Raw genomic sequence first — 24,286 nt, forward strand, 5'->3', positions numbered from 1 at the left:
TTTCTTTTCCCCGAGGGTATCTCTCTATATCTATGAATGCTTGACCTAAGAAACAAAAAAAGCAACGGAACCCGAAACTCGGCTCTCTCTCTCTCTCTCTCTCTCTCTCTCTCTCTCTCTCCCTCCCAAGTCCGCTCTTCTTCAAAACACCGCTCTCCCCTCGCCGTGCCAGGAGTCCCTGTGCCGGGGTTCGTGGCCTGGTTGGCTCACGTTGCTGGGTGGTTCCTGTCGCTTCTCATGCTGGTCTAAGGAGGATGTGAATGCAAGAGGGGTATCGGATGCCCACATGATCTATGATGTATCACACAATGAGTCGAGGCGGCGTTGTTGTGGAATACCGGATACCTATCAGGAAATGATACTCGAGTTTGTTTCAGTAATGCATAATGATTATGATTATCCCGCTGCTCCCTTTTTTCTTTTCCCCGAGGGTATCTCTCTATGTCTATGAATGCTTGACCCAAGAAACAAAAAAAGCAACGGAACCCGAAACTCGGCTCTCTCTCTCTCTCTCTCTCTCTCTCTCTCTCTCTCTCCCTCCCAAGTCCGCTCTTCTTCAAAACACCGCTCTCCCCCCTCCGCCGAGGCCCGCGTAGGCGCAAAGCGCCGGCCGGCACCCGACATCGCTCACCACCTTGGGCACCAGCTCCAACCCCATCTCCTTGGGCCCAAGCCCCGGGCGCTCTTGGTGCAGCAGCCTCGCCCGGTCCGCCAGCCCCATGTCGGCCCCGAGCTCGACGCGGAACGACTCGCGGACCCTCTCCATGATGCCCATGATCTTGGCGTCGTCGGCCCGCGGGTCGACAAACTCAATCTCGCGGCCCTCGGCGCTCGCCCCGCCGCCCTCGCCGCCGCGGTGGTGGCTGTCGTCGTCGTCCGCCGCGCCGGGGACGGCGCCCCCCTCGGCGCCGTCCGACACCGTCCCGATCACCATGTACGCCTCCTCCAGCCGCCCAAACGACCGCATCATGCACACCTTGCCGTACACCTCCCACGGCTGGCGCACCGACGCCGGCACGTGGTCCACCGCCAGCCGCCGCACCGCGTCCCCCTTGACCCACGGCAGGCGCCGCTCAAACTCAAACACCCACGGCGCGTAGCCCAGCCGGTACGCGAGCGGGTTGCCGGCCGGCAAGGCCTCGCCGCGCGGCCGCGGCCGCGGCACGTACAGGGTGTCGACGTCCGGGTGGTGGTAAAAATACCGCTGCTCCCTGAGCCCGCCGGGGACCGGCAGCTCGTCATCGTCACGGTCGTGGAGGAAGGAGTCGTCGGCCGGGAGCTCGCACGGCAGGATATCGAGCGGGCAGCGGCGGTACAGGCGCAGCCCTTCGTCCCGGGCCTCGCGGGAGACCTGGAGCAGGGCCGGCGGCGGGGTCGGGCAGTGGAACGAGGTGGTGACGGGGTCGTAGGCGAGAACGGTGATGCGCGGGTGGCAGCAGTAGCGGTAGATTTGGATGCGAATCTCTGGCGGCAAAAGAGGGAAGAGGGTGAATTCCCTCGGCCCGGAGGGTGAATTGGTAGACGTCATGGCGGGTGGCGATATGCGATGTGCGCGTGTGTGTGTGTGTCTGTGCGTGTGTGCGTGTGTGTGTGTGTGTGTGTGTGTGTGGAGCTCAGGAGTAGTAGGTAGTGTGTACGAAGTAGTGTACGGTATTGTATGTAGAGTAGGTAGGGTGGGAGGTTGAATGGGAAAAAAATAAAAATAAAATAGAAAAGCTCAACTCTGCCCAACGAGTTGGCCGAGGATGGACGACTCAGGCCGAAATGCGTCCTGAATCCGGCTGACCCCGATCTGTGGTGGAAGCGCTGGCGAGTTGCCTAGGAACCTCGGCCGGCCATGTAAGTCCGGGGGGGGGGGGGGGGGGGGGAATGCCAAGAGGGTGACGTCGGAAGCCTTGTGAAACCCGAAAAAGGGAGGGAAGATGGTCTGTTTATAAACGGGGGAGGCCCCAACCCTCAACCAAGTCGCACGAAGCGAAGGGTATTTATCGCGCTTTTTTTTCCTCACATTGTGCGAAGCTGAAGAAATAAGAAAGGACAAAAAAATCTCAATGCGTGCAGATCACGGAGGAAACCCTTGACCTTACCGTTGCCGCTTAACGACCGAGTGGGACCTTTTGCCGAGGGAGCTTGCGCGGACTGGACCTACCGCCTCCAGGGCGTTCTCGGCCGGCCGCCAGGCCCTCGCGCTTTCGGCGTTTCCTTCTGATCCATGCTTCCTTCGGACACTAACCACACGAAACTACAACCTCATGAGATGAGATGGCTCAGGCCCAGGCTCGTTCACGAAACACCATTCGCCGTCGGCAACGGCTTCTCGGGAGTGCCAAGGGATGGGAATCCCTCGCAGACGGGCCAACGCTTCACATTGCGCCTTGGCAGGGTTCGGGAGAGCACCACGTCGTCGCCGGACGATGTTGCTCGACTCGAATCGAGGCGGTTGTTAGGTAAGTTTTGGAGGGCCGCTTGGTCCGGCCCGACCAGGGCGTGTGTGGCCGGGCGTCGATGCACCCCAAACAAGCCGCCTGCAGCGACCTAACCGACCGCAAGACCGGCGCACAAAAGTCGGTAACTAACTATCCGTCAAGGAACATAACCAAGTGGTTATGTAAAGAGGCATTTTACGTGCACTAGTTACTGCGTCCGCTGCCATGCCGTTCTGCAAAGTCCCCGCCAGTTTGCCCTTCTCCCTGCAGACGCAGATGGCTACCGTGTTCCAAACCAGGCCCTGCTGTAATACAGACCGACGCCGAGCCCGCCACCTCCTTGGCTTATTACGGTCAGGTCTCACCTTCAGATCCTCTCAGCAGGCCAAGGCTGGGGGGGGGGCTTGGCGAGCCTTGTCGAGCCCCGTCTGCCTTGTCGAGTCCGCTGTAGGTGGCGTTGCCCGGCAGAGGCTGTGTCACGGGAGCATGACTCACGCGGATGTCTCATTGACGCGGGGTTGGGGTTCGCAATGCAGAATCAGACATCAGAGCCAGCGGGAAAAATAGATTCAACCACGATCCCATGGAAATGTCGGGCCGTCCATCTTGTGGGCGGCAGAATGTCAATGCAAGAAGCGTGGAGCTAAACGTTCCCCCCCGGTCATGTTTTCGGGTCCAGATCCAGTCGTTCCGGCGAGGTGGGTCTTTTTCAAACTGGGCGGCCTACTACCACCTACCTAGGTTGTGTTACGCACCGACAAGACCTACCCGGTGCATTCCGTATGTAGGTACGCAGTACACTATGTAGGTGCGCTGCTTCAGCGCTTCGCAGTGCCTAAGGTACCTAAGGCTTTCCGTGCCGCCCCGGGCCTGCTGTTTGTTGGTGGTGGTGGTGGTGGTGGAGCTGGTGGTGGTGGGTCTCGCGTGGTGGGTGGGGCGGGCGGGACTGAGATGGAACCCACCCTGCGACCGGGGGCTCGAAAACTTCTGGAAAATCATCAGCGGCTTTGCAACGCCCAACCTCACTTCTCCGCAGGTACCGTGGCTTGCAGCGGGGGGCCGTTTTCCAAGTTTCCGGCAGGCCGTTCCAGGGTGGAGCATGTGGCCAACGGCGAGAAGGATGGCGTCACAAAAGATCTTCACGTCGCCGGCGCTCAAGTTTGAGCTGGTTGCGCAATGCTCGGTGAGAACGACCGGTTGACTTCCCAACCTTCCCGACGTACACCACCACCACCACCATGTCCCGTCCCCTGCTCGCTGACCGGACCCTGGGCATGCTCAGACGACACGGGCCCGCGCTTCCATCCTGACTCTGCCCCATGGCGCCGTCAACCTCCCCATCTTCATGCCCGTCGCGACCCAGGCCTCGCTCAAGGGCCTGACGCCGGAGCAGCTCGAGGCCACCAACTGCCGGCTGTGCCTTAACAACACGTACCATCTCGGTCTCAAGCCCGGCCAGGAGGTCCTCGACGCCGTCGGCGGCGCTCACAAGCTTCAGGGATGGAACCACAACATCCTCACCGACAGCGGCGGGTAGGCTTTTTGGTCCTCCGTTCCGTTCCGTTCCGTTCCGGCCCGGTGCTCGCTGACGCCGTGCAGCTTCCAAATGGTGTCCCTCTTGAAGCTCGCCAACGTCACCGAGGAGGGCGTGCGGTTCCTGTCGCCGCACGACGGCAGCCCCATGCTCCTGACGCCCGAGCATTCCATCAGCCTGCAGAACTCGATCGGGTCCGACATCATGATGCAGCTCGACGACGTCATCGTCACGACGTGCCCCGACAAGGCGCGCATGCGCGAGGCCATGGAGCGCAGCGTGCGCTGGCTCGACCGGTGCATCGCCGCCCACCGGAAGCCCGAGTCGCAGAACCTCTTTTGCATCATCCAGGGCGGCCTGGACCTCGACATGCGCCGCGAGTGCGTCCGCCAGATGCTGGCCCGCGACACCCCGGGCATCGCCATCGGCGGCCTGAGCGGCGGCGAGGCCAAGGACGACTTTTGCAAGGTCGTCGCCGCCTGCACCGAGCTGCTGCCGGACCTCAAGCCCCGCTACGTCATGGGCATCGGGTATCCCGAGGACCTGGTCGTCAGCGTCGCCCTCGGCGCCGACATGTTCGACTGCGTCTGGCCGACCCGCACCGCCCGCTTCGGAAACGCCATCACCAAGCACGGCGTCCTCAACATGAAGCGCGAGGTGTACGCCACCGACTTTGGGCCCATCGAGGACGGCTGCGGGTGCCCCTGCTGCCGGCCCGTCGGCCAGGAGGGCGCCATGGGCATCACGAGGGCGTTTGTGCACCACAACGCCGCCAAGGAAACGGTGGCGGCGCATCTGCTGACCCTGCACAACGTCTGGTACCAGCTCGACCTGATGCGCCGCGCCCGCGAGGCCATCATCGCCGACACGTTCCCGGCGTTTGTCAGGGAATTCTTTGCCAACCTGTACCCGGACAGCAGCAAGTACCCGTCGTGGGCCGTGGACGCTCTCCGCGGCGTGGGTATAGACTTGTTAGACACATAACCTTTTGCTTGTTTTCCGCCCCGGCCTCGAACGGGACCTGTGTGACATGTGTTCCCAGGCTGTCTCGCATGGAGTTTGAATGTACTACTATACAGTAACTATGTACTACTACAGTACCATATATATGATGTGCTAGTGACAGGGTTAGGGTTTTGTATGTGGACGCCGTCCTCCCGAGGTGCCAAGCCCCCAATCAACCGACGCCGGGATGTGGGGATGGGGCCCGACCCGACCTGGAACTTCCAAAAGCTCCAATTTTTGCTCCGCCGGCCGATTGAAACATTCGTCCCCCTCCGACGTCGAACTCCCCCGCCGGTGGCCTCGGGGACAAACGAAGCACCAACCCGACCCCCCCCACCCCAAATCATGGCGACGTCGAGCAGGACATTGTCGCCCGGAGGCGCCCTCCTCCGGGCGTCGCGCATGTTCTCGCTCCCCGCTCCGATCCCTCCGCCCCCGAGCAACAACCCGGCGTCCCCCCACCACTCCGAGACGGCGACGACGGCCTACCCGACGCACCAGGTCATCACGACGCTCCCCTCGGCGCGAAAGCAGGGCGATTGGGGCTTGAAGCGGCCGCTCCCGCTCAAGTCCACGACCCGCACGACGCATCCGCTGCTCCGCATCAAGGCCATCGACACGGTCGAGCAGATTACCGATTTTTCCTCGGGCGCCGACCATGCCATCACCCTGCGCAAGTTCCAAGAACTGGGCCTGCCCGTCACCTCGCAGCGGACCGCCGCCGGGGATAGCGCCGCCTCGAGCGTGAACAAGATGTACCTGCCGCAAAAGAGCGCCTTCGAGGACGAGCTCGACGTCACCGACGTCCCGCCCGAGAAGCGCACCGAGAACCTCGAGATGCGGTGGAAGTTTAGCGGGCCCTGGCTGGCCGGCATGCCGCCGGGCGAGTTCCAGCGGTGGCTGGCTCGCGAGGTCCGCCCCAAGCGGGCCGCCTTCCGCGAGTTCCTCCGCGGCAAGATCGCCAGCGAGCTGAACGAGGCGGCCGCCACGGCGGCCCTCGACAAGGCGGAGCCGGCGCCGGCGCCCATCGACGCGAGCTCGGTGACCGAGGACCAGGTCGTCGACTTTTTGCGCCGCATGCGCTACGACAAGCAGCCCATCTACGACCTGGTGGGCGAGTTCCTCGACCTGGCGCCGCTCAAGCCGCCGACCCTCGTCCAGACGGGCCTCCCCGAGCAGACCCCGATCAAGCTCGAGTACAAGGACGTCAACAGCCCGTATGCCGAGCACGGCCCGCCCGTCACGCACCCCTCGGCCGGCCTCTCGTACCTGCGCACCTCCATGTACATGGAGAACCACCCCCTCTACGGGCCCCAGAAGGAGCACGCGCCCGTCGTGGCGCGCGTCCTCCGGCCCCGCCAGAACCGGCTGGGGACCCGGGCCAAGCTGGGCGTCGCGGGCTTCGTGGTCGACTCGGGCCACTGCGGCGACGCCAAGGCCAACCAAAAGGCGGAGAGCAGCATGTCGATCCTGAACCCGGACGTCGTCGGCGGCCACAAGCTCTGGGTGCAGCCGCGGCAGGCCTACGTGGATTCCACCGGCCACGTCATGCTCACCGTCAGCGACGCGTCCCAGGAGTCGGTGCTGGTGGCCCAGGAGCTGGTGGGCGACGCCGTCGTGCTCGGCACCAGCAAGAGGTCGCAGCCCCAGCAGCGCGCCGAGACGGCCCTGGACCTGAGGAACAGGTACAAGGCCCGGCCCACCTCGTCGGCGCCGGCCCTGTCCAGCGCGCAGGATTACGGGTTGAAGCCGTGAGACAGAGAGAGAGAGAGAGAGAGAGAGCCGGGTCGGGGTGGTTTGGGATGGTTTTTGTTTCTAGATGCGTTCACGTAGATATGGCCTTGTAACAATACACATTGTACAATACCCACCGATATCCAACGGATTCTTGGTAGCTGTTTTGTTGTTGTCCAGCATCAACCTCTCTTACTATGGACCAAGCCATGCCTCGATTGCCGCGCCACGGTGGGAGGTGGGGTCAGCCATGTGGCTAATGACGGGCTGGGTGTGGGGAAGCGGGGGCTCCCAAGTGGCTGATTGCCCGTCGTAGCACACAGGACGCGACCGTGCTGCGCAGGCGCCAGAAAAAATCCTTGGCGTGCCCTAACCCCCACAATTGCTGGCCTGCCCAACCAAAAAAAAGTTCCTCCCCCCCATTGGCAACCCTCAACTCCCGTCCCGTCTTCCCCTCTCCTTTGACTTCTTCCTCGACCGTTTGACGACCACCAACAACCTCCTAACCTCCCCCGACAGCAACAGTCAAACACCGCCAAAATGGGTCGCGTTCGCACCAAGACCGTCAAGAAGTCCGCCAAGGTCATCATCGAGCGGTACTACCCCAGGCTTACCCTCGACTTCGAGACCAACAAGCGTGTCTGCGATGAGATTGCCATCATCGCCTCGAAGCGCCTGCGCAACAAGGTACGCATGGAGTTTCCAACGGATCCAACGCTCGGGGGGCTGACAAACGTGCCCCGCAGATTGCCGGCTACACCACGCACCTCATGAAGCGCATCCAGCGCGGTCCCGTCCGCGGCATCTCGTTCAAGCTCCAGGAGGAGGAGCGCGAGCGCAAGGACCAATACGTCCCCGAGGTTTCGGCCCTCGACTTCTCCGAGGCCGGCGCTCTCGACGTCGACACCGAGACCAAGGACCTGCTCAAGCACCTTGGCGTACGTAACCCCGCGACACGACGGAGGGAAAAAGGAGCCCGCCGCGGGCCCCGGGCATCCGACGGTTTGCTAACGCGAGGCTTGTTACCCACAGTTCGACTCGATCCCCGTCAACGTTGTCCCCGTCACCCAGAGCCCCGTTGTCGAGCGCGGCGGCCGCCGCTTCGGCGACCGTCCTCGCCGCGACTAAGCGCGTCGTCCTCTTTTTCCTTGGCTCCTTCATCACCACCACCACCTCCTCCTCCTCCCCATGGCGATCGGCTGGCGGGAGCCGGCCGGTGGCGGTGGCGTAGCGCTCGGAACCAACCCGACCGAAATCACACACATGACTTGATCACGGCAAACGACCACAAAAAGGCTACGGCGGCGGGCGTCGGGGATACGGCATACCACGGCCTTGGGGATATGCATGGTTTACACACGGCGGCGTTTGTCGGGAAGAGGATGCGGAGGCGCAACAGCGGGATAGATCCCTCGCTGAAACAAAATAACAGAGATCTGTTGCCCACACCAGGTGTCGCCGATTCCCTAGGGTAATTCCGGGGATGACGCTTGATCGCCAATTTTTACGTCCCTTGGCTGGATGTGAACAAGCTCTTTGTGGTGCACTGCTCTTGTCGGCGGAGGGGGGTTGTGGTGAGTGAGCCGAGTGGTGCTGGAACACGTATCGACGGCCCATTCATGTCAGGCAAAGGTAAGATGAAAACCCATGATGATCGTGATGCCTTCTTCTACATGATGATGAGACATGTTGAGGGGAGGCTCTGGCGGCTTCCTGAATGCCGATTGCCCCCCCTCCCGGTTATGATGCCAACCTCCGGTCTACATGTAACGCGTAACTCCCAGCAACAACCTCTCCGTTGGTGCGCCCAAACTCCCAAAGTTCGATGCTATGCCCTTTCGTGTAAGCGTTTTGGAAACTCTCGGTGTCATCAATGCCCGCCCTTTTTTTTTCACCGGTATTAGCACCGTAAGCTGGCGCCTTTCATGGGATCATCAAACACATCGTAGTCATCACCATCATCGTCGTCGTCGTTGTCATCGTCGTCATCATCATCATCATCATCTGCGTCCCGGTCCTTGGACCGCTTGGCTTTGCCGTCCTTGGCCTTGCCGGTGCCCGACCGAGGCTTGTATCCCTCAATCATGCCCTCGGTGCCCACGAGGTCGAGGGACGGCGCTTCGGCGGGCCCGTCGACGTCCTTGTCGGAGATGGTCACGTCGACGCGCGTCACCACGCCGGCCAGCGGGCCGCCCGGGTCTCCGCGTTCGCGGGCCAGCTCGGCGGCGTCCCGCTTCTTCTTGTCGTCGATGGACAGCCGGGCGAGCTCCGAGGCGAGCTTGTCGCGGTCTTCTTGGGTGCCGCGGGGCTGATGGTGCGCTGCCGTTTTGGGCGCGGCCGTCCGAGCCGCGGCGGCGGCGGCGGGCTCCTGGCTGCCGCCCCTGATGGTGCTCTCCTCCCGGAGCTCGAGCTTGACGACCAGCTTGCTCTTGCGCACCCGCCGGACGACCTTCTTGCCGCCCGCCTCCTGGGCTTCCTCGTTTTCTTCTTCCTCCTCCTCCTCGACGCGCACGTAGCTCGGGTTGTCGAGCTGCACCTTGAGGTGCATCGCCCGCACGGCGCACGCGTCGGAGCACCACTTGTTGAGGTCGGCCGTGCGCGCCACCACCGCCGACGCCGCCGACGAGCGCAGCTTCCAGGCGCCCTCGTGCCGCCGGCGCGGGCGCGGGCACAGGGCGTAGCCGCACCGGCCGAGGCAGTTGCGCTCCTCGATCAGGTCGAGGTACTCGGACGGCTGGAAGCCGGCGAGGGCGCGCAGGAGGTCGGCGGCGTCGTCGGCGGCGGGGGACGAGGCCGGGCGGTCGGCGGCGCGGGGGAACCGGGACAGCAGCTCAAAGGTCTCGAGCGGGACGGGCGGCTTGACGAGGTCGCTGTCGCGGAGCTTTTGGAGGAGGCGCTGGCGGGCGGCGAGCTCTTGCTGCTGGAGGAGCTCCGCGCGGGTCAACGAGGGCTGGGACCCGGCGGGTGTCGTGGTGGCGGCAGCGGTAGCTTGGGGTGGGCGGGGTTGCGTCTGTGTCGGTGGTGCCGCCTTGGGCTTCTTGAGGATGCCTCGTGGCTGGGGTTGTTGGGGTTTGGGGTGGGTGGTTGGTGACGGGGAAGCCATGGCGTGATTCGGAAGGGCGCGGAAGAGGTGGCTACCGAATTCGGGAGGCTAGAGAAGGTAGGTCGTGGCCGGGGATGGCTGAAGCGTTGTATGCTTTGGTGGGTTGCGTGGTTGACGGACGGGATGCAGGTACAGGCCAACCTCCCCACGTGGTGAACCTCTGGCCGGGCCGTTTTTCGAAAATGTTCCAGACGTTCCCCGTTGAAGGAGCTTTTTGCTGGATTGGAAGCTCGCAGCGTTCGTCTTGGCTGACCTCAGTGGGAGCGGCACCTGCCGGGGCGTTTCATTGGCCGGCCGCAGCGCATCCCTGGCTCCACTCAGGTTGAGCAGCCAAGCCCAGCACAACCTCGACACCATGGAAGGCGGGGGTGGTGGGGCGGGGAGACCCCCCCCACTACCTACCGTAGTTAGGTACCTAGTTCATCCACTAACCCGCCAACCCACCAACCCAGGGCAACGCCGCATGGAAACGAAACGCAGGAATACATGAACGGACCAAGTGCCCTCCCTCGGTTTCATGCGCAACAGCAAGCCCTTGAACGGGTCTGAAGGAGCCCAAGCCACCTCCCTGAGACAACGGACGGGGTTGAGGCCTTGTGCTGCGACACGTCATAACCTAAGCTGATGGACGACGGAACCTCAGGTTACCCGGGACGGAAACCTGCTGGTGGCAGCTAGGGAGTTCATCCACCTGGGTCAGATCAGGCTAGAGCCGAGCAACCAAGCGGGTCATCCGGAGTGGGATTAGGCTGCACCCACCTCAGTGGAGGCTCTCTCCCCCTCCCCCGCCCCTTGCTGTGCCCCTCCTTACCTTCCGGTTCCCAACCTTTTACCACAGTAACGCCAGGTTACCTATTACCGTAGTGGGAACTCGCCTTTTACCTTGCCTGGTAGCTGGGGGGGGGGGCGGTTGCTGCTGCCCCGCTGCCCGTTGCCCGCTGCCAAAACCCCGCTGCCGCCCGATCTGGCCGACAGCCCCCCAACCAGGAAGCCAAACCGAACGAAGCACCAGATCCCGTCTCACCCTTCCCGTCCACGGGTGGAATCCCTTACCTTACCTTACCTAACCCCAAAGTACCTTACCTTACCTTCAAGGTTGGTAGATCCGTCAGTCAGGCCTGTCTTGCCTTGGGTCCGAAGCCACGGAGTACCACGCTACCTACCTGACACTTTTGCCTCCAGGTCACCACCTTGGCCTCGTCAGTCATCTTTCCTCCATTCCACCTGGTTGTCCTGGTTCCCAGCCCGTCCCAGCATCAAAACCTCTCGGCTCCAGTTCCCATCCCCATTTTCTTCCAGGGACTCGTTCCCATCTCCTGCTCCTGCTTCTGCTCCATCTACCTCCCTGGTCAGCAAGTCATCCATTCTCCCACGCAGGCCAGTTTCTTGCTTTCTTTTATTCCTTTTTTTTTTTTTTATCGTCTTTGCCTTCCTGCAAGCAACGCACCCAACCCTCAACCACCTTCCGCAGCGCCGACTGGTCCGGCCCCCGGAGCTACAGACAGCCCCGATCCCATCCACCTCCGACGGCTGAGCGACCCAGCTTTGCAAGCCCATCGCGCACGGCTTCCGACAGCCACCGCCGCCGCCTGTTGCTGGCCTCGAGCCGCGTCACCATGTTCAAGGTCAAGGCGCTTTACGACTACCAGTCGGGCCACGAGGATGACCTCGAGTTCCGCACCGGCCAGATCATCACCGTCACCGACCAAGACGACGACGACTGGTACGGCGGCGAATATGTCGACGACGCCGGCGTGAAGCACGAGGGCATCTTCCCCCGCAACTTTGTCGAAAAGTACGAGCCCACCGCACCCCCGCGTCCCACGAGGTCCCGCCCCAAGAAGGAGCCGGCCTCCGAAGCTCCCGGCGAGCCCGCCCCCGTCGCCTCGCCTCCTCAGTCGCCCAAGGCCGTCGCTCCGAAACCCGGCGAGCACACCGAGGACTCCACGCCTGCCTCTCCCTCCTCCGCGGCCCCCTCAGCCCCCTCGGTCCCCTCGGTCCCCTCTGCCCCGCCTCCCGTGCCCGCGCCGGTGCCGGTGCCAGTGCCCGCGCCGCCGGTGCCGCCGCCGCAGACCGTCGCAGAGCCGCCCGCATCCAAGCCCGCGCCGGCGGCCCCTGCCGCTCCTCCGCCCGTTCCCGGCCCTTCTTCCGCGTCCCCGTCCCCGTCCTCGCCGCCGCCCGCCGCCAAGCCCGCCGCATCGGCCCCCAAGCCTCCCGTCGCCGAGAAGCCCGTGAGCAGCTCGTTCTTGGACAGGATTGCCGCCTTCAACAAGGCCTCCGCCCCGCCGATTGCCCCCTTCAAGCCGGCCGGCCTGAGCGCCGGCAGCTCGGGCTTCATCAAGAAGCCTTTCGTTGCGCCCCCGCCGAGCAGGAACGCCTACGTGCCTCCCCCGACGCAGGCGCCCGTGGCCAAGATCTACCGCCGAGAAGAAGATCCGGACGTCAAGGAACAGGAGGCCGAGGCGCGTGAAAATGCCACCAAGGCCGGGCTTGTCCCGGCCGCGGGCGCCTCGAACGAGGGCGAGCCGGCCGAGGACCAGCCCAAGCCCATGAGCGTCAAGGAGCGCCTGGCTCTGCTTCACAAGCAGCAGATGGAGACCGCCGCCCGCCACGCCGAGGCGGCCGCCAAAAAGGAGAAGCCCAAGAAGCCGCCAAAGAAGCGCCTGGAAGAGACCCAGGCGCCCGCCGAAGGCGCCGTCGAGGGCTCCGAGGAGACGCGCGGCACCTCCACCGACGAGCCTCACCCGCCGCGTTTGGCGCACCCCCCACGCCGTCGTTTGTCCAAGGGCACGGAGCCTCACGACGGCAACGAGGCCGACATGTCCGGCGCCGGCGAGACCACCGAAGGCGTCGAGGATGCCACGGAAAAGGACGAGAGCGATGACAAGGCCAAGCACCCATCCAAGGCGGACGAGAGCGACCGCCAAGACGAAGATGACGAGGACGAGGACGAGGACGAGGAGGATGACATCGATCCTGAGATTCGCCGGCGAGAAGAGGTCCGCGCGAGGATGGCCAAGATTTCCGGCGGCATGGCCATGCCCGGGTTGGCCATGCCGCCGCTGTTTGGCGCCCCTGCGCCCATCCTCCCCAAGAAGAAGAAGAAGGAGAAGCGCTCGGGATCGGCCGAAGAGACCACGTCGCCCGTTGCCCTCCCTCCCCCCGTCCCGCTTCCCGGGCTCATGCGGCCTCCCCCTCCGCCCGAGCCCAAACAGCCCGAGCCTCAAGAGGAGGCCGAGGAAGAGCCCGAGGATGAGTCCCGCCACCGGACGCCTCACCAAGAGCCTGCCCCTCCCGGTTCGTGCTCGACAGGGACCCCTTTGCATCCGCAGACGCCAATGCTGACCGGCGCCGAAGTGCCCTCGACAGAACTTGGAGCCCCTCCTCCCGTCCCGGGAGGACGGCCGGCCCCGCCCCCTGTGCCCCCTGTGCCTGCACAAGGTGAGTAGCATCATGCCCGCCGTCCAGCGCCGTGGAGCAGCAGCGCTGATGTCACGAAGCACGCCCGCCGCCTCCCCCCCGTCCAGATTCCAGCGCGGCTAGATCCCCCAGCGAAGGATCGGCCTCCGACGACGAGCTCTCGGAGAGGCCCCGCGAGGCCGATCCGGCTCCGGCCGCCCGACCTCCGCCGCCGCCGCCCGTCCCGGGATCCCCGCCTGCTTCGCTGGACCGTCGCGCGTCGCTCGACGACACGACGTCCGGCTCGCCGCCGCGCGAGTCGAGCAAACGTCACAGCAGACCTCCCCCGCCGATTCCCGGCGCTCCGCCGGCCCCTCCGCCGACCCAGACGAGGCCGCCGCCGCCGCCGCCGCCGCCGCCGTCGTCGTCGATGCCCCCGGCGAGGAACGATGATGGTGACGAGGAGACCACCGCTTACGAGGGCGACTACGACACGGACATTGCCTCGTCGGTCCCGCACAAGGATGCGCTCAAGGCGCACCAACGCGAGCCGAGCTTTGACGAGGGGCTGGCGCCACGCTCCCCGACCACCGAGGCGCCTCCCCCTCCCGTGGCGGCCCCTCCACCTCCTGTCCCCGTCGTTCCTGCTCCTCCCCCCGCTCCAGCTACCCCGCCTCCTCCGCCTGCGGGGCCGCCGCCGATCCCCAGCCAGCCCGCGCCTGAGATGCGGAGCTCGCCGGATGCGCCGGACGCGGCACCGCCCCCGCCGCCTCCGCCCAAGGAGGCGCCGCGGATCGATGACGATTACGACCCCTACAACTACAACGCCGCCCCTGCGCATCCCGCCCCGGCAGCTCCCTCGTATCCCGCGCCCTCTTCTACCCCGCACATCAGGCAGCACGACGACGCGTATTCCCACGCTCACGAGCCGTCGCCGTACGGCCAAGCACCGCGGTCTCCGCCGCCGCCGCCGCCGCTGCCGCCCTCCGGCCGAGGCCAGAAGCAGCGGTCGTCGGCGGAGTTTTCGCGCGCCGGGTTCGGCCGCCGCTCCGTGGACATGGCTCGCCCGTCCATGTCGATGGAGTCCGGTTACGTGGCCAACGACATTGATCTGGCTAGCCAGTCGGGCTGGTGGTTGCAGCCCAACGGCCTCCCGCCGCAGCTCCACGGCCGCCGCGATATCTTCGTCGAGTCGGACGAGTCGAGCACGGCGGATCCGCAGCAGGGCGGTAAGACGCTCATTACGCGCGACATTTACGTGCTCTTCCAGGACTACTCGCAGACCGTCATCACGGTGCGCTTCGACCCGCACGACGCGTCCGACGTGCACCTCGAGCAGCGCCACGAGCCCCCGCCGCGGGCCCTGCGCCAGGACCAGCTTGAGCAGAGCTACGAGCGCTTCGGCCGCGCCATCGCCGACGCCGCCGCCGCCAAGAAGGACACGGTCGTCGGCGACGGCACCCCGCAGGCCCTCGTCCACGAGCTCCTGCGCCCCTTCCGCGACGCCCTGCTCCCCGTCGGCACGCGCGCCTACGGCGCCCTCGTCTACAGCAACCTGGCCAACGCGAGCACCGCGCAGAACGACGAGATCAGGCCCGGAGACATTGTCAGCATCCGCAACGCAAAGTTCCAGGGCAAGCACGGCGCCATGCACGCCAAGTACTCGATGGAGGTGGGCAAGCCGGATCACGTGGCGGTGGTGGCCGAGTGGGATGGCACCAAGAAGAAGGTCCGCGCCTGGGAGCAAGGGCGAGAGAGCAAAAAGGTCAAGCTCGAGTCGTTCAAGCTGGACGATCTGCGGTCGGGCGAGGTCAAGATTTGGCGCGTCATGCCGCGAAGCTGGGTCGGCTGGGAGTCGACCCCGGCGGGATCAAGCGGTGGGAAGTAGGAGACCCTGACGGTTGTGAATACGAGAGATGCGATGGGGATGGGAACGGCCGGGTCGGCCACGGCTCGGGGCTTCGCATCGGTGCTGGTTCGAGCGGTGGCCATCGGGTCTGGGTACGCCCAAGGTAGGGAGACGATGGTTACGTGGAGATGACGGGGGAAGGGGAGAGGTGGTTGGTGGCAGGTGGATTGTGTGAGAGGTTGCATGCCGAGCCGAGAGATTATGTCAACTATGCCATTGCTGTTGTTGTTGTCGTTGTCGTTGTCGATGCTACAAGAATCAAAGCCACTCTTGCTCACATGGATTCTTCATGGCCCCGTGTCTACACCTGAGGGATCCCTCCGCGAGGACAACGAATCAGAGGAGTGGCCATTTCCCATTATGACCAACCGTCCAGATGATGACACACTCACTGCTAGCCCTCACGGATAGTTCCTTGAGTCTTCTTTTTTTTTTTTTCCCCCTCCAATACAACCCCTCTGAGGTGCCATAATATGTTTCATGTCTTTTTTTCTTTCTTTCTTCAACACTCACGTACTATTAAGCAAGTCCACCATGGCAAGCTACCGAGTTGCAAAACCCTGCAAGGTATGAGAGAGAGGGAGGGAGGGAGGGTCTAACTACTGTGTTCGCAGTAGAGTAGGCGCAAGAGGCCTAACAACCTATCCGTTTGCCGTGTACGCAGTACGTCGTGTCTCACTGTTTCGTTGGGATGTCTAGGCCAATGCCAAGTCAGACAATCCGTGGGGAGTCCACGATCTCTTTCCGAAACCAAGAGGAGCCAGCCTATTACCTACTGAGCACAGAACGACGTGTGCAATTGGCTCAGGAGAAGGCAATTGAAAAACAAAAGTTCTGGCGCATACCAATGGCCCCGCGCATGCATCGCTCACCCCAACGTCGACATCCGGAGCGGGTTGGCACCGACAATTCCTGGCAGGAGAGACGTCAGTCAGGTTTGGCCCGCGACACCCAACATAGCATGTACTGTAGTACTACGTAGTACGCAGTAGTAGATGAGAGTGTGGCTAGGGTCTATATTTATCATAGCACGAGTAGGTATTATCGAAACAGTCATGGATGGGCCCCTAGGCTACGGATCCATCAAGGAGATGTGTCTGAGAATGACTCGCTGTAGTTATTCGTTACCCTGGCATGATTCTTCGTGGCCATTGTTCGATGTCGAAGAGACGAACAAAGCCTGCAGATCTCAAAGGGCACGAAACCGTGGCATGGGATAACAAGGGCGTCCAAGTCTCTCTCTTTCTTTCTCTTTCTCTTTCTCGCTGAGCCGGCATACCCACGCCTCCACTCCTCCGCTCTCCCGTTTGCTATTGTTTGATTCCCGCAGCCCCAAATCCGGCGTGTCTCAGATATCGCGACGGCCATTTGCAACCAGGGGGGGGGGGGGGGGTGGGTTGGTTCGAGATCCACATCGCCGTCCCCCCCCCCCCCCCCCCCCGGCGTCCGCGCCGTCTCTCTCCTCCCCAGCAATAGGACGATCCCAGGGTCTGCCCCAGACAGTTTCCCTCCGCTTTTGGGCCCATTCCAGAACCGTCCTCCCTCCTCGCTCCCAGCGTGGATCATCATCATCACCATCATCGTTGACATCGTCGTTATCAACCGGGGGACTCCCTCGCGTTCCCTTGGATATCAGGGATACCAGGGGCATCAAGCCGTGGCTCAACATCCCACAACCCCCCCTCTTCCTTCCGTCGAAGGCGAGCCGCTGATGGAACAACGGGGGGGAGGGAGAGGAGCTGACCCGATTCTCCAATGGGAGAGAAGTAGCGCATGCGGAGCGAGGGACGATTTCGGGGAGTTTGATTGGCATCTCGGGAGCGGCATGTGGGCTGTGGCACGTTGTTTTCTCGTTCAACGGTTGGAGCGGGATGGGCCAGACGCCCGGATGTGCTACTGCACGTCGAGGCCGGGGGTGGAAAGGGAGACCTACCACAACCGTCGCGGGCTTGCGGGCTTGCTGTAGCTTCATGTCCCCCCCGTCATCATCATCATCATCATCATCATCGAGTCAAGAGGATACAGTTTCTTGTGTTGATGTGAACCCCCGGATACCTACCTACCTATCTTGCTGGCGAGGCGAGGAGGGCGGCATCCGGCCCCTAGGTGCGTAGGCGAGGGAGCTCCTTCTTACACGCAACGACCAACGTCCGTTATCTAGGTAAGTCTCTACGGAGGAACGTCAAACACTACAGTACCCACCTTCGCGGGCGCGGGTCCGATACGATCAGCCGTGGTACCTAAGTAGGTACCTTTTTGATGGGGTCTTATTCTCCAACCCCCACCGCCTCTCCGGCTGAATGTCCGGAGAACCTCAGGAGAGAGAGATCATCAGTCACACAACAGCCGTTCTTCCCTTCCTTTCCACGACGACAACAACGAGGTTGGAGTATTTTTTGGCTCCCACGCCCACCCCGTCACCGTAGCAGCTCAGACTTGCGCATCACGAGATTGACGAGATTGGAAGGGGGGGGATGGGGGTGGGAGGACGGAGGGGCGGAGGGGCGGAGGGGCGGAGGGGGAGGGTGAAAACCATCCCGCAACTCGGTTGCCGAAAGTGGGCAACCCGGCGTGGGCGGAGGGAGGACGCGGGGCATCTTTCCTCCCTCTCTTCAACGTTGGAAAGATAATAGAGGGTCTCGGAGGTGTTGCGGCAGCGCGACCGGGGGATCTCGAGTCTCCTCTCTCACCCTCTTGAGCCTTGGCCCGGCGGAGCGTGCCGATACCGGGAAATGAGGCCATCCTTCGGACAGGACCCGAACCCGGACCGGTCTTTTCCGGCGGTCGACTGGTCGACGGGTCGACTGAACAGTAGCAGCAGCAGCAGCAGCAGCAGCAGCAGCACCGGCATCGCCATGCACGTGCGTGGTTGGCACGATGAAGAGGAGCTGGCTGGCTCGCCTGCTCGGCTCGGGATGAGGTCATTCTCCGGCCACGGAGCGCAGGATGCGCAATCGATGGGCTCGGGTCGGGTAACTAGGCGGGACGCCATGCGCCCTGCCCGATGCCAACCGTGTGTGTGTGCGCGCGCGCCCTGTGCTTTGCTTTGCTGGCACCCAATGTCGCCGAGCCAACCGAGACAAGCCTCAAGAAAAGAAAAAAAAAAGGCCTGAGTGGTTGTATACTGTGTATAGTACAGTCACAGTACCGAGGAAAGGGGGAAGGGGGGAGGAAGCGTCACAGTCGAGACACGGGAGGAGGAATAGGAGCGCGTGAGCGTGGACTCGTGGCTCCGCGGGCCCAGCGAATGAGGGCTTGACACAAGTCCCGGATGGCATGGCAGCGCAGCCATGGTCGCACTAGCGAGCAGTTCGTCGCCTTGAAAAGGGAAACAAAAGGCTCTGGGGATCTGCGCCAAGAGGAAACCGTCAAGCAGCTCGAGAGGTTCAGGTCACGACAGGCCTGGAGCGAGACGGGACGGCCAGCGTGTTGCATGACCTGTTTCTCGTCGCGATCACCCAGACAGACAGACAGAGAGAGAGAGAGAGAGAGAGAGAGAGAGAGAGAGAGCCCCGAGAAAGGCCAGAAGGCGCAGCGAGGGGCGCGAAGCTTTGGGGAGGGGGAAACACGGAGACGAGGCTCGATTGGCTGGGGGAGGTGACGTTGAGCGGGCGTTTTTTTCCGAGACTCAAGGATTTGTTTGGGCCAATGGTGCAGCATCAGGGGGAACAGCCTCATGCGCCGGCCGGCCGATGTGGCTGGGACGATTGGATGCTGCGATGGCGAGGTTGCGTTGGGCAGCCCGGCAGCCCGGCAGCCCGGCAGCGCAGCGGCAGTGGCGTCACGGGAAAAGGGGAGAGAGGCTTTTGAATTGGCAACCCCGGAGAGCTGCCACGTACCGGGGGCCCAGCATCAGGTGCATCTGATAGCGGCAATGAGGAATGGCATGATGGCATGGATGGTTCGAGACGCGAGAATCTCTTTTTTTGCTTTTCGGATTTTTATCCCCGAAAGAATAGGAAAAAAAGGGGGCGAACCAGTGAGGCGTCCATGACGTCCACGAAACCAAAAGAACTGGTGGGTAATGATGTCAGCAAGATCGAGATAAGGGGAATGCCGAGCAGCGTTACGGCCAGGCCGTTCAGCTAAGAGGCGCCATGGTCGGTGTTGGCATGAGGTGATTGCGTGCCACGGGGAAGAGACATCCGTGGCAGCGAGGATCTGGAGGAACAAGGGAGAAGTATCGCGATACGAGCTGGCTGCTGCCGTGGAGTCTCGTGGTTGCCGGAATTTTTTTTTTCTTTTCGATGTTTGGGGAATGCTCGAGAGCTTACGAAGCAATACGCATTTGCTCCATGCGTTCCTGGAGGGCTACCGTCCCAAGTCCACGGTAGATGATGCTGGGGATGCAGAAGTGGGATGTCGTCAAGGAAGAAGTGGGCTCACCCACACAGCACACCAACACCTACCAACTTTACAAGGTATACGCACACACACACACGCACACCAGCACACCAGCCGCAGAGAGGTGTGGCGATGAATGGAAGTGTGCTGCGTATAGTAACTACTGCGTGGTTATTCAGGGACGGGAGGGTCACTCAACGGTCACCCGGCCGTCACTTGTGGCTGGTCCCCCGCGCCGTCAGTGACTTGGGTGAAACCCCCCCGGAACGACGGAGCTGCCGCAATTGGCCATGGGGAACGGGGGCCGGCCAATCAAAACTCGCCTGGGCTGGGGAGCGGGGGGCGGGGATTTTCCAACCAATCGCCGGGCGCACCACATTGGCGCGTGTTCGGGGGTGTCCCAGCGAGGGTCATGCATCAGGCCGTTCGGGCCCCCATGTCATCTTGAGAGTGTGTGCTATCCATACTATGTACTATGTGCTGCGTATACGCACTAGTTCATGGCGGAGGCGGCGGAGGCGGCGCCGGGAAGGGGGGGGGGGGGGCGGGAGCATCCAGCCAGCTGCATACTGGGAAGTGCTTTTTTTGTTTATTTATTTATATTTTTTATTTATTTATTTTCTCTTTTTATTTGTTGGGGGAGGAGGAGGAGGAGGAGGAGGAGGAGGAGAACAAGGCTAGCATTGGTGAGAGCGAATGGTGGATAACCCGAACCACCGCAGGTCCCGAAGTGAACATGGTCCACAGCTGTCTACTGTGTAGGCAGTGTACTATGCTGCATCTTGCGTACATACGTACCTAGGTACCTAGGTACCTAGTAGAGTATGCATGCTCATGTGCGTAAATGTGATGATCCCCGCCCTATGTACCTCTGTATGGCGATGGGAATCCCTGAGCGACCAGCCAGGAGGCAAGGTAGCAGCAGCAAGGTTGGCTGTCGATTGGCGCCCGTGGCCTTGCTAAGCTCCGGCCCTAGCTCCAACAAGCGTGTCACTGCCAACACAGCTCCCCGCGCTTCGTGCCCGACTCCAGCCTGACTCCTGCAATGGGCAAGCTGCAACCTCGACAACGCACCCGCTCGGCCTTGTCCTGCATCGGGACAAGCTCTGCATGCAGCTCAATGGGTTCCCACCGGTCATGGGCATCAAAGGTACCCCAGAAACCACCCATGACCCAACCACACACGCCACCCTCCGTCTCACACGGGTCCTTGTCCCTCAACCACCACCATCGAGGTCACCTCACCTCACCTGCTCACACTTATTCTTAACCTTCCCACCACACACTCTCTCGCCCCTCATCTTGCCCCCTCAGGGGTTTTTTCTCCCTCGCACACACATACACCACACATACACACATACACATACACACACACACACACGCACACACACACACACATACACACACACATCATCATCATCATCATCTCTGTCACTTAGACACACACACACACACACACATACACACAAACATATACCTACAAGCACAAAGATACCTACCTGCCTACCTACCTGGGCCACCCCTCTCCTCCCAGAGCTGCATAGCTCCGAGCCGCAGCGGTTCTTCACAACACCCTCTCCTCCCCCCTATTCCTTCTTTCTCCTTTTCCTGGGCCCAAGATGGCGGCTCCGTATTCGAGAAGGCAACCAGCAAGCCACGGCACCGGGAGCGACTCGGATAGCCAACGGAGCTACCACTCGTACTCGTCGCACTCCACCGCCCCGACCTCCGTCTCCGAGTCGCCCCGTCCCTCGGGCCTCAAGCAGTATGCCCCGTCATCCATAACCACGACGACGACGACGACAACGACGACGACGGCCTCATCGGCCCGTTACGCCTCCCGCCACGACGACTACCGCTCCAAGGCTCGCTACGTCTACGATTCGCGCGACGATGTCAGCCCGTCCACCTGGATCTCGCCCCGCTCGACCGACGACTTCACCTGCGCCTCCACCACCCTGTCCTGCGACGACCTCGACCTGGACGAGACGCCCGACTACGACGGCGGCGACATCCCCCCGTTACCCGAGTACTGCCACGGCATGGTCGAGCCCAACGTCCGGATATCCACCCCGCAGGACTTTGCCAAGCTCTTCCCGTCGCTCAACCGCCTCACGGTGCGCCACGACGAGTTCACCAACGACGGCAACATGAACCTGCGCATCGACTCGGTCGTCACCACCACCCGCCGGAGGACCGCCGTCCAGCTCTTCCACCTGCGCATGTACGACCTCGCCCGCCGCGACTTTGTCCTGCGCCGCTACCACCGCGACTCGGGCCGCGAGGTCTGCACCTCCAAGCTCCAGTTCCTCGAGCCCCCCGCCACCAAGGAAAGGCCCGCCTCGGCCGGCGCGCCCCTCGACGCCCTCAAGCCCGCCTTCAAGCGCTCCGTGTCCTCGGCCCTCTGGTCCCTCGGCAGCGGCAAGAAGCCCGTCCTGCAGCGCGCCGCGTCGGACCACCACCACCACCAGCAGGGCCCCCGGCCGAGCACCTCGGCCTCCAACTGGTCGTCGCGCCTGTCCCTCGACAGCCGCCTGCTCCGCGGGGGCGCCGCCGCGCCGCGCCGGCCCGTGCCCACCCACACGCTCAAGCTCGAGTTCAGCAACTACGCCCGCGTCGAGCTGACCCGCAAGGGCAGCAAGAGCAGCAAGCGCTACGAGTTTGAGTGGTGGGGCCACAGCTACGCCTGGCGCCGCGCCGTCGACAAGCACATTGGCGCCGTCTCGTTCCACCTCGTGCGCGACGGCGACGCGTCCGCCCCCGTGGCGCACATCGTCCCGGAGACGCGCTCGCCGACCCAGGTCCTGGCCGACGAGACGGCCGGCGGTTGGGTGCCGCCTTGCTTCATGTGGATCGCCGACGAGTCGGCGGTCAAGGCCGTGACGGACGTTGCCGAGTAAGTTTTTTTTTTTTTTTTTCTTGTCTCTCTCTCTTTCTCTCTCTCTCTCTCTCCATTGGTCCTCCATCTTCATCATCATCATCAACCATGTCATACCTACCATCCATGATAAAAGAAACCAGAAGAGAAAAAAAAAAACACTAACCAAAACACCCAATCTGTCCAGCGTCATCATGGCCACCGGTCTCATGGCCCTCGTCGACGACTGCATCCGCGAGCGCTGGGAGAAGCCCGCCGCCGCCGCCCGCAAGGCCGCCGCCCACCACCACTCCCTCCCCGCCGTCCTGCCCTTCCTCTCGTCCTCGTTCGATGGCGCCGCCGGCACCAGCACCAACACCAGCGCCAGCCCCAAGGCTTTCCTCATGCACCACCTCTTCCGCCGCCGCCGCCGCCGCCGCGGCAGCGACAGCAGCAGCGACAGCAGCAGCATCGGCGACCCCAACTCCCGCCCCGGCACCCCCACCCTCGCGAGGAGCCCCCTGCGCGTCGGCTTCGTCAACCCCGGCCTGACCGCTCGTTCGCACACCGCGTAACCCACGGACGAACGAAACATGAGGCCCTGGTTTTTTTTTTTGGGGGTGGTAGGTTGGGGGTACGTTTCAGCGGGCGGCTGTGCACCGAGGGGCCAGGGGCCAGGGGGGGTGGGAGGCAGGAACGGGATACGGGATGGGATGGTTCAGGGGGAAAGTTGCGTGTGTGGTTGGGTGGTTGGGGGGGTGTCGGACAGTCGGTGACACACATTGTTGGGTGGCGGTGTGGTGGTGGTGACGTCGAGATGCGTCACTAAACCCACCCCTATTGGGCTCGGCGTGCATTGGAACGGCCGCCGATGGCAGCGGCGGTGTGTGTGTGCGTGGTGGTGGTGGTGGCGGTGGTGGCGTGGTGGTGCCAGAAGAAGATGCGCGCCCGGCAACTAACCCCCCCGGCCTCCTCAAGCATCTCTCTCGCCTACGCTACCGATCCACCGGGACGGTCGGACCGGCCCATTCTCGGATCGGACGTCGTCCCCGGGATCGGTTCCCCCCCCCCCCCCCCTCCCGTTTTTTTCCCTTCCGCTTCTTTCTTCCTTTCCTCCCCGAATCCCCAACCTCGCGGGTCTGGCCCGGTCGGTCCGTGTCGATCGGGTCGCAAACCGTCTTGCTTTTCCTCCCCTCCCACCTCGACGACCATGACGAGCTTCGGATGGGCCGCCACGTGTTCGGCACGCGTGTTGCTGCCCGAACCGACGGCTCAGGTCTCAGATCTGGAAGAGGGATCATGCGGACCCACTTGCGACCCATGCAGACTGCCTGATCGGGCGCAAAAGTGGACCCCCTTGGATGTGGGGCGGGGCGGATGAGCGTTGAAAAGAGCGGAACGGAAAAACAAAACGGGGGGAGGGACGGGACAGAGAGAGGAGGCTTCGGGGTGCCACAGCAGCATGCGGCGCACCGCCACGCTCCACCAGCCACTATCACGACCACCTGCGACAAACACACCACCGCCATCACCACCACCACCACCCGGGACAAGCATCGCCATGGATAAGGACCTGGCTGGCTGACCCCTGGTGGTGGTTGGTTCTTGTCGTGTTTGGACTTGGTGGGATGTTTTTTGACCCCGCTCGATTCGACGACTCCTGATGGAAAACTCGATGCGAGACTCGACTGATAACCGCACAGCTTGGGCCTCTCCGACGGCAAACTCGAACGAACCTCCGACTTGGACTCGGCTCTCTTTCTCTCTCTTGCAACCTGGGAACACAAGAGGGGACCAGAACGACGTGCGAGGGGAGGAGGACATGGCGAGAAAAGCGCGCATCGGACCCAACCTGATTCAACCTCATCCGACCTGACCCAACCCTGGACCTGGCCGAACGTTCCACGGTGGGGGGGGGGAGGGGGGCGGGGGGAACTATCCTCATCTCAAGAGCGAGAAGAGGAGAAGGACCCCT

At 62.9% G+C, this 24,286-nt stretch overlaps 7 protein-coding genes across 7 annotated transcripts; 5 read left to right on the plus strand and 2 right to left on the minus strand.

The window, feature by feature from the left end:
• Window positions 1-556: 556 nt before the first annotated feature.
• VTJ83DRAFT_4291 (uncharacterized protein) lies at window positions 557-1,528 on the minus strand (the record flags this gene model as incomplete). The annotated part of the gene is made up of 1 exon (XM_071010764.1): window positions 557-1,528. The coding sequence occupies one exon, from the start codon at window positions 1,526-1,528 to the stop codon at window positions 557-559; it is 972 nt and encodes a 323-aa protein (XP_070865741.1).
• Window positions 1,529-3,546: 2,018 nt separating this feature from the next.
• Window positions 3,547-4,944, plus strand: VTJ83DRAFT_4292 (uncharacterized protein; the record flags this gene model as incomplete). Its single annotated transcript, XM_071010765.1, has 3 exons — window positions 3,547-3,609; window positions 3,709-3,959; window positions 4,026-4,944. The coding sequence occupies 3 exons, from the start codon at window positions 3,547-3,549 to the stop codon at window positions 4,942-4,944; spliced, it is 1,233 nt and encodes a 410-aa protein (XP_070865742.1).
• Window positions 4,945-5,310: 366 nt separating this feature from the next.
• On the plus strand, window positions 5,311-6,720 carry VTJ83DRAFT_4293 (mitochondrial 37S ribosomal protein bS1m; the record flags this gene model as incomplete). Its single annotated transcript, XM_071010766.1, has 1 exon — window positions 5,311-6,720. The coding sequence occupies one exon, from the start codon at window positions 5,311-5,313 to the stop codon at window positions 6,718-6,720; it is 1,410 nt and encodes a 469-aa protein (XP_070865743.1).
• Window positions 6,721-7,239: 519 nt separating this feature from the next.
• On the plus strand, window positions 7,240-7,827 carry VTJ83DRAFT_4294 (40S ribosomal protein eS17; the record flags this gene model as incomplete). The annotated part of the gene is made up of 3 exons (XM_071010767.1): window positions 7,240-7,386; window positions 7,446-7,637; window positions 7,732-7,827. 3 exons carry the CDS (start codon window positions 7,240-7,242, stop codon window positions 7,825-7,827), a joined length of 435 nt encoding a protein of 144 aa, XP_070865744.1.
• A 772-nt stretch (window positions 7,828-8,599) lies between these two features.
• VTJ83DRAFT_4295 (uncharacterized protein) lies at window positions 8,600-9,802 on the minus strand (the record flags this gene model as incomplete). The annotated part of the gene is made up of 1 exon (XM_071010768.1): window positions 8,600-9,802. The coding sequence occupies one exon, from the start codon at window positions 9,800-9,802 to the stop codon at window positions 8,600-8,602; it is 1,203 nt and encodes a 400-aa protein (XP_070865745.1).
• A 1,616-nt stretch (window positions 9,803-11,418) lies between these two features.
• Window positions 11,419-15,089, plus strand: VTJ83DRAFT_4296 (uncharacterized protein; the record flags this gene model as incomplete). Its single annotated transcript, XM_071010769.1, has 3 exons — window positions 11,419-13,099; window positions 13,160-13,243; window positions 13,303-15,089. 3 exons carry the CDS (start codon window positions 11,419-11,421, stop codon window positions 15,087-15,089), a joined length of 3,552 nt encoding a protein of 1,183 aa, XP_070865746.1.
• A 5,984-nt stretch (window positions 15,090-21,073) lies between these two features.
• On the plus strand, window positions 21,074-22,886 carry VTJ83DRAFT_4297 (uncharacterized protein; the record flags this gene model as incomplete). Its single annotated transcript, XM_071010770.1, has 2 exons — window positions 21,074-22,350; window positions 22,520-22,886. The coding sequence occupies 2 exons, from the start codon at window positions 21,074-21,076 to the stop codon at window positions 22,884-22,886; spliced, it is 1,644 nt and encodes a 547-aa protein (XP_070865747.1).
• Between the last annotated feature and the right edge of the window lie 1,400 nt (window positions 22,887-24,286).

The sequence above is a fragment of the Remersonia thermophila genome, chromosome 4 (assembly GCF_042764415.1).
Source record: "Remersonia thermophila strain ATCC 22073 chromosome 4, whole genome shotgun sequence".
NCBI classification, from domain to species: Eukaryota; Fungi; Ascomycota; class Sordariomycetes; order Sordariales; family Chaetomiaceae; genus Remersonia; species Remersonia thermophila.